The sequence below is a fragment of the Octodon degus genome, unplaced genomic scaffold (genome assembly GCF_000260255.1).
Source record: "Octodon degus isolate 3935 unplaced genomic scaffold, OctDeg1.0 scaffold00029, whole genome shotgun sequence".
NCBI lineage: Eukaryota > Metazoa > Chordata > Mammalia > Rodentia > Octodontidae > Octodon > Octodon degus.
In genome coordinates, this window is record NW_004524605.1 from 2,801,215 (window position 1) to 2,809,662 (window position 8,448).

At 55.2% G+C, this 8,448-nt stretch overlaps 1 protein-coding gene and 1 pseudogene across 5 annotated transcripts in view; one reads left to right on the forward strand and one right to left on the reverse strand.

Annotated features, from left to right (window-relative positions):
- The window catches only part of Anxa6 (annexin A6), a 50,442-nt gene extending 48,198 nt beyond the window's left edge, over nt 1–2,244 (forward strand). For 3 of the 5 annotated variants that reach the window (XM_004629318.2, XM_023713107.1, XM_023713108.1), the window contains one exon: nt 1,944–2,004. In XM_004629318.2, coding sequence (XP_004629375.1) covers nt 1,944–2,003 — 60 coding nt within the window. In that variant the 3' untranslated portion in view covers nt 2,004. Of the gene's footprint in view, nt 1–1,943 lie in introns of all 5 variants that reach the window. The other 2 variants (XM_023713106.1, XM_023713109.1) reach the window with 1 other exon arrangement.
- LOC105741929 lies at nt 856–1,088 on the reverse strand (annotated as a pseudogene).
- Nucleotides 2,245–8,448: the final 6,204 nt, after the last annotated feature.

Here is an 8,448-nt window from a genome sequence, read left to right on the forward strand (position 1 = left end):
TCTAAGTTTCATGTGGTCATAGGTGGGGCTTTTTGGAGCAGGCTGGACCTAGAGTGTGATGCTGGGATCAAAGATGCAATGCTAGGAAAGAGTGTGAGTGCTACCTGCCCTAAGGTGACGAGCCCGCATAAGATATAAGGGACACAAAGAGGCTTTTCTCTTGCTGCTCATTGCCTTCCGCCCACCATGAACTCTTTCTTCTCTGTGATGCCCCACTGCCATGCCACATTGCCTTGGAGCCAGCTGTCTATAAGCCAGCCTCTACTAACTGTGAGATAAATACATCTTTCCTCCTAACTTTGGATGTTGAGCATTTTGTCTCTGCAATAGAAAAAGTAACAAAGACAATAGTCGATGTTAATAGCCACACTGGTGTCTACTTGTCTTGTACTAGATTCTTTCTGTCCAATTAACCATTACACACTATTTAAAAAGGAAGCACATTCTGTGCTTCTGGTTCTTTTTTGATACCAGGCTTTGCATGTGTTGTTCACTGGATACTTGTTGGTCCATCATGTCATTCTATGTTCTTCTTGCCAATGTAATCTTCAGAGTATTTCTGTGGGGGAAAAAAAAATCTCTTAATCTACTGTTTCTCAATCTGGTTTTGTTTTTTTTTTTTTTTTTTTGCTCCGAATGCCTTCAGGGCAGCTTTGGCTGGCTTGAGTTGTGAGGATCGAACCACAGCAATCTGAGCCTGACTGCTTTGTTGAAGCAGCCACTTAGAGAACTGAGCTACGGGGCAGGCCCCCAAAGAACTGAGCTGCGTGGCAGGCCCCCTACAATCTGGTTTTGAAAATGAAATCATGTATATAGTTGTATTCCTAAGTGTGTTGAATCCAAAGCTATACAAGACTCCTGAAGGGACAAATCCAGGTACCAACAAAGACACTTTTCTGAATTCCCATGTTTTACCAAGCATCAAAAACCACCAGTCTTTTAGTTCTTTTCTTGTACATTATTCTGTATCCACATTCTCTACATCTGATTGGATCCCTGGATTTAATTTCATTTTCTGTGTGACATTCTCCACAGATATATATCATTGGCCGCTGCTTTGGGGGTTGAATGTCCTGCTGAGTGTGCATTGTTAGTGTCTGATCTGGGCAACACCGAAGGGGTTCCCACTCTGACGTTTCTAAACAGAACCTCGCTAGACGCTCGAGATAGGGTCTTTTTTTTTTTTTTTAATTTTATTTATTTATTTAGTGTGTGTGTGTGTGTGTGTGGCCAGCTCAGCCCACCTGGGGGCGGGGCTGGCTGGCATGTGGTGCTGGGGGATTGAACCGTGGTCCCTGTGCTTTGCTAAGCTTGTTCTAAGTAGGTGCTTTGGACCACTGAGCCATCTCACCAGCCACTTGAGATAGGGTCTTACAGTACAGTTCAGGCTGGCCTTGAACCCACTCCATAGCCCAGGCTGGTCTTGAGCTCACAACGATCCTCCTGTCTCAGCCTTCTGAGTGCTGGGGTTACTGGTGTGCACCACCAGGCCCGGCTGATTTTTTTTGGTATTTTATGGGTTTGTGTAATGTGACACCTTCTGCATCTGCCTTCTCTGACTTATACAGCCCATTTTTTGGTCCTTGAGCTTGGCCAGTGACGCTGTCTGGTGGCAAGGACATAGGAATCCCATAGGCGATGTCCAAGGCTTAGTGGGTATTTAAATTGTGGCACAGCTTTAAAGACAGGAAAGAAATTTAAATATAAAATAATGTAGCGGTTTCAAGTCTTTAACTGTTTCTGTTTTAGACTTGGCAATCTGCGTACTTCTAGGAATTTATTCTATGGACAGAACCACACGTGTTACAAAGACATGAAGAGAAAAATACTTCCAGCAAAGTTGTCTGTAGCAGCGTGACAGCCGCCCTGGTGACCAGGGACAGAGAGCTGTCGGGGTGAAGGTGCAGACCTCTTGACTCACTGAGTTCTTCCTCTGCCACCAGGGTGACACCTCCGGAGACTTCAGGAAGGCCCTGCTGGCTCTCTGCGGCGGCGAGGACTAGGCTGTGGTGGCAGCCGCCGTGCCCGAGCTGCAGTTCCAGCTCCGGAGACAAAGGAAGGAGCTGGGGTGGGCACCTGTCCCCACCCACCAGGGCTTCAGACAGACCCTTCCCAGCCCTGCGGGTGCAGCCCCTCCGCTCCGGCCCCAGGCCCAGCGCTGCAGGGAGGTGACCCTCGCCATCCTGTCCCCTTCCACCTCCGCCCCAGAGCCCCAGCCTCCCCGACCCCTGCTCCGGGCTTGTCAGACCCTGAACACACTGAGCCTCCTCTGTGAAACCGTGAAGCGAGTGGTGCGTGTGCTTTGAACGGAAGGGATCTCGGTGGGCCGGGAGGAAGGGGCAGTGAGGGCTGCAGCCCCCTGCGCGCTGGCCCCGGCGGGTCCTCCTAAGTCTCCAGGTGCTTGCCTACAAAACCAGAGAACTGGACGAGAAGACATCTCGGCTTCTCTTTTAACGTCAATGTGCGAGAGTGAGCCTTGGTATGTCCCCATGATTCCCACTCGTCCTCTACACGGAAGAACAGCCGTTTTCAGCGGGGCTGCTGCGGCCCAGGCTGCAGCCTGCTGCCTCCTCCTCCGCCCATGCTGCCAGCTCTGTCCAGGAGCGAGTCCGTCGTTGCTGGCCATTGGGCGCTTCCTGAGAAGATCACGGAGTCGGAGCTTGCCCTGGGCCTGGGGCTGCCCAGCGCCAGCTGGGGTCTCGGGTCCTCTCTGCTCCCCGTGCTGCCTGAACACCTGCAGGCGTGCTCCTCACCCACTTTGGCCAGCCGCACTGCTCCCCTGCGGACCTCCGCGGGGACACTGGCATGACCGTGACCCGGCTTGACCCATGGGAGGTTTGCACTCCCTGCAGGTCCTGACAAGCCATTTTCCTTCCCCAGCCCCACGCTGGGTCTGTGACTGGTCCCAGGATTGTCCAGTGACTATGGCAGGAGCCACCTCCTGGCTGGGGCACTCTGCGCACTGCCAGCCAGTCACTGCAGTTCAGTGGGGGTGTGGTAGTAACTGTGGCCAGCAGGTCAGGTGAGAGACCTGGGAGGTCTAGTCTTGTCCCTCCCTCTCTGCATGACCTGGGCCCACCATTCATTTATACCGTGTAGGACTCAACATTTTTTTCTTTTTTTTTGGCAGAACCAGGGATTGAACGCAGGTCCTTGCACTTGTCAGGGAAGTGCTTATTCCACTGAGCCATCTCCCCGGCCCCAACAATTTTTTTTTTCTTTGATGTTTTTGAGACAAGACTTTACCACACAGTTCAGGCTGGCCTTGAGCTCACTTTGTAGCCCAGGCTGGTCTCGAACTCCCAACAATCCTCCTGCCTCAGCCTCCTGAGTGCTAGGATTATAGCATGCACTACCACACCCGCCTGACCCAACAATTTTGAAGAATTCTATTTTCCATCTTTGACACAGTAGAACTAAGGGGAGTTGTGCTGTCTTTACTTTCCTCTGCTAGGCAGCGAGCCCAAATTCCTTGAGGGTCAGCAGAGGGCTGTTTTGCCTATTTGTCCAGTTTAACTTAGCTGTCACTGAAAGATAAGTTAACAAGATGGCTGAGGGCTTTGGAGCAAGATCTTTACCACTGTTGAGCATGGAATCTTTCTTAAGCCAGCAGCCTCAGCCTGATCTGCAAAGTGCACTTCTAATTGGACCTAACCTATTGCCTCATGGAAGTCTGGTAAGAAGTTCTTGGAAGGGCTCGGCCTGCGCCTGCTTGGAGTCAGCTGTTGTTCCTGCTGCCCGGCACTGGGCTCAGCTGTTAGAGCTGAGAGGAGAAACCATGCAGCTCACTGACCTTTGATTTCAGGAAGGTGATTGGTTAGCTGCGGATTGCAGGGCTGCCTGTGCCCCAAGGCCAGGAGTGGTGGTGCTCAGGCAGGGAGTGGAGCCCAAGCAGGAGAAGGGAGGAGGCCCAGGAGGCTGAGGGACGGAGAGGAGGCAGCCTGGGGACTGGAAGCGAGGCACCTGGCATGGACAAGACACCACCCCAATGCTCCCCACACCCATTTTTCACTTCATTTTTAGCTAGGGTGGCTGCTTTAGGGACTGGCCAGTAACAGGAGGGGACTTGGAGGATTTCTAGGGTGAACCAGCAGTGGGAGTATGGACCAACCTCTGGTCTTGAATTCAGGATTTTTCACTGCTGGCCCAAGGAAGCCTTTGGAGGCTTGAAGTAGAGCGTATCCATGCAGTCACGTTTACAAAAACCTGTCCGAAGGAAGCCAGTCCTGTGAAAAGGCTTCCTGGAGGAAATTTGCGTAGCCCAAGGCAAGGAGGGAGCCCTGGGTGGAAGGTGGAGATGGAGGCAATGCTAGCAGCCCCAGGGAACAGGATCCACATACTCCAGAACAAACCAAGAAACCAAAAGTTCTCTTGGAATCGCTTGTGGCAGTCGCTGTTCTGAATCCCAGGCATCTCCTTCATTCATGAGCCCCCAGCTTTCTGAAGGTCTTCCACCTGCCAGCTCCCCCACACGACTGGGGGTTGCTTCTGGGGCCAAAAGTTCAACCAGAAGTGGTAGGGGCTAAATTACTTTGAAAGAAAAGTGAAAGCCAGGGAGATAGCTCAGTGGAATAAGTGCTTGCCTGGCAAGAGCAAGTCCTCAGTTCGATCCCTGGTACCACAAAAAAAGAGAAAGCAAAAGCTCGAGCTGTCTCAGTGGGAGCCATGGAGTGGCCGCCACGTTTGGAGTGCAGAGGCCAGGTTCTCAGATTCCCACGTCCCTTTCAGTTACAGCCGAGACAGCTGTCACCTCCACAGAGAACAGCCTCTGGCCCAAGGTCACAGCAACTTGGCAGGGGACAGAACTGGACCTCTGGTTGTGGCCTGGGTCCAGGGATTTTACGATCACTGTACTTTGTCCCATCACTGTGGTCACCCTCTGAAGTGAGCACAAGGCCTGGGTCACCTTCCCCAGCTCCAGTGGTGCCCCTCCTGCCCTCCAGGAAAGCATGGCTCAGAACTTACGGCTGGAAAGAGCCACACTCACACTTCTGGGCCTCGGGAACTCTCTGAAGCAAGGGGCTGGTACAAAAGCAAGTGGCTGTCCTGTGGCCTGAGCAGAGTGGCTCTCTGGGAAGCTCCACAGTCGCTTCTGGCCAGTGCCTAGTGGCATAGGGACCACTGGGTGTGTGTGCTGAGGCCCTCAGTGGTTACTGTCCCTGGGCTTGGCTGAGATTATAGAGTAAAACCACACTCTTCCTGGCCATCACATACTTCCTTTGCAGTTATAGATGAGGCCCAGGCTCCTAGTGGCAGGACAAAGTGCCTGGAGACATCACACAATGATACCTGCACTGTTGTGTGACACATTTGGTGACAGGCCTGTAGAGCAGCTTGTCACCAAGCTGTTAGTGCGAGCTAGATCTAGGGCCCAGACCTAGACCCTGGGCTCCTGGGTGGCAGAGGGCAGGTCACAGGCAGCGGAAGGCAGAGGTGGCAAGTTGCCCTACCTGAATTGCAGAACTCAGTGTGGTAAATCAGCGTGGCACTGTTCCCCACCAGACCTCGGTTTCCCAAAGGAGACTTCCCCATTTTGCAGTCAGGGAGGCAAGTGGGAAATTCTCGTGACCTAACAGCCTCTGCTTAGGTCCTCAGCAGCCTGAGCTTGAATCCCAGTCAGCCACAGGCAGGAATCTCGGCACTTGCCCTCCACAGGCCTGATCACCTGGCCTGTGCAAGGTGAGCCGCAAGGCTCCGTCTCGTCATGTCGTGTCATGGAGATGAGGCAGGACAAGGCCTGCATCTCGTGCACACGGCGCAGGGCCCAGGACAGGCTCAGTAGACAGTAGCTCCTTAGGGTTAACAGTGGGCAGAATTCTGCTGCATAGGAAAGTAGCAGGCCCAGAGGGGGCCACGCGGCAGCCTCCCTGCTGCACTGCACCCCTCACCCTCCAAGAGCTGCTTGGGCAGAGCAGGTGACTCCACAAAAGCCCCAAAGCGCAGACCAGAGAACCGAGTGCAACGACTAAGATGAGCCACAGGGGGCGCGGACGGCGATTTGGGAAGTAGACAAGCTGTAGCCAGCGCAGGGTGCGGGACAGGCAGACCCTGAATGCTGGGAAGGCAGAGGCCATCGCAGGCCTTGGGAACACCACCCAAGGGTCATGAAGAGTCCAGGAAACGGCCGTGGACTTTACCCTCTGAGCCTTGGCAGTCGCAGATATTCCACGGGTGGGGCGTGGCATGCTAGAGGTGTCCTTTAGAAAAGTCGGCTCTGAGGCCGTGTGGGGGAGGGGCAGGGCTGGGTGGGGGCCCTGGGGAGCCAGAAAACAACGGACAGGCCCATCCTGCTATGCCGAAAGGAGAGTGGCACATACAAGCCAGGTGTCCTTGCCTGGGTACCCAGGAGCGGGAGGAGCTTCTAGAGGCAGGTCACAAGCTTCGCCAGCTGGACAAGGACTGCCGAGTCCTCAGCCGCCGCCCCCTGGATGGGCCCTCCCCCAGCCTCGCGGTCCTAAGAAGCTTTAGCACCTGCGTTTCCTTCTGTGCGGTCCTGCCCCTTCCCCTCGGGTGCACCGCGTGCCTGCTGTGCTGCCCGCTGCAGCCAGCACTCCTCCCTGGGTACCCCAATGAGGGCTTGGCCCAGGATCAGGAAGAGCTGAAGGAAGCAGAGAAGGAAGGAAGTTGGTGTTTCCACCCAGCGCTACGGGGGCACCGCTCAGCACTCTCTGTGCATGCAGAGTGGAGGTGCACTGCTAGCGAGACATGGCACACACATGGGCGCACACAGCTGACCACGCAGAGAAAAGTGGAAAGTTGGGCCCTTCAGTAAAGGCAGAAATACAGGCGCCGTGTCGGTGTCTATAGACCAGACCGCACAGGAGCACTCGCAGACCCCAGACCTGCTCTGCACTCGCTCATGGGGACGCGCACACACCTTCCTCGGCACGCTTTTGTGTGCCGTACACAACTTGAGGCATGGCCGTGGGTCTGTGCATAAGCTCAGTGACAGGAGGAACAGTCAGCCCTGGCCAGAACGCCAGGGGCTGGCATTGGCCTCCAGCCCTGTCTCGCACCTGACTTTTCAGGTCTGACTGTGGGGAAGTGAGAGCAGCTCCCTGGAGAGCCGCAGAGCACCCGGGATCAGGGATGGACGGCAGCGGCACTGAGAGACAGAAGGCGCAAAGAGGCTCTCCTTGGGGGCTGCCATCCCAGCCCCGTGTCATGCTAGAGTCCCAGGAGCCAGAGTGCAGGGTTGTCAGGGCAGCCTCTCCTTGCTCTGCCCACCCCCACAGGGCCTTGAAGGGACAGAGTCCCGGGATTTGCCCAAGGTGAGTCAGGGTTTCTACCTGCGCTGTTCCAGGATGAAATTTCCCTGGTGAGTGAGATGGAAACCTAAAATGAAACTTCTAGGCTTCCCAGACCCAGGCCTGCAGCAGCAGCACAAAGGCACTGCATCACTGCCCAGACGGGGCTCCCTGCAGGGCTGTGGCATCCTGCCTTCTCTCCAGGCTATCCACCTCCTCCCTGAGCCTCAGGCTCCCAATTTTCTAATTGGAGAATGTTTTAGGGATGAAATGAGATGAAGCAGAGGAGCCTGCGGCGTGCAAGGCCTGGCACCCTCTCTGGCCTCCTCCCCCTCCAGTCCTGGGCTGAGGGCTGACTGGAGCGCAGCCTTTGCATACGCAAGCACGAGCCCTTACCCTGGGAAATTCCCCCGGTGACCCAGCTTCCTCGCTGGGGTTAGGACGCATCATCAGGCTGCGCTTCCTCTCTGCCTCGCCCCAGCCCCCCGCTGGCTGCAGCCCCAGCCCCCCGCTGGCTGCAGCCCCAGCCCCCCGCTGGCTGCAGCCCCAGCCCCCCGCTGGCTGCAGCCCCTGTCGTCTGGCAGGGTGGTGCTGTCCAAGGCAGCCAGACTCAGTCTCATCCTTGGCCGTGGGCATTGTGCCAAAGGGTGGAGGTGTGGACACTGGACTAGGGGCTGGGAGAGGAGCTGAGCCAGGAAGCCCAGTGGACCTGAGGAGAGGAGGGAAGGGCAGCAGGCAGCAGCGGGCGGCCAGGAAGCCAGGCCTGTGCTGCTGATTGATCTCCAAGTCTCACCCTAGGCCTGTGCCTGCTGCTCCCTGCCTTTGTCCCTCCACTGTCCAGTGAGGTTGGTGAGAGAAGCCCTCAGCCTCACTCCAGACCTGATGGCCTGAGAGCCACTCCCTTTGGCTGCAGTCTTTCAACATTTGTTCTCGGATCCCCTTTCTTTGACAAGAATCTTGCCTCACAGCCCTCTGTGCCTGTTTCGTTGGAAAGCACACTTTTGCAAAACGCATCCTGCAATCCTGTCTTTTCTTTTCTTTCCTTTTTTTTGAGACACGGTCTCACTCTACAGTCCAGGCTGGCTTTGAGCTCACTTTGTAGCCAAGGCTGGCCTGAAATTCATAGTGATCATCCTGCCTCAGCCTCCCAAGTGTGCACCACCACACTCAACCCTGTCTTTTCTTTCTTTTTCTTTTCTTT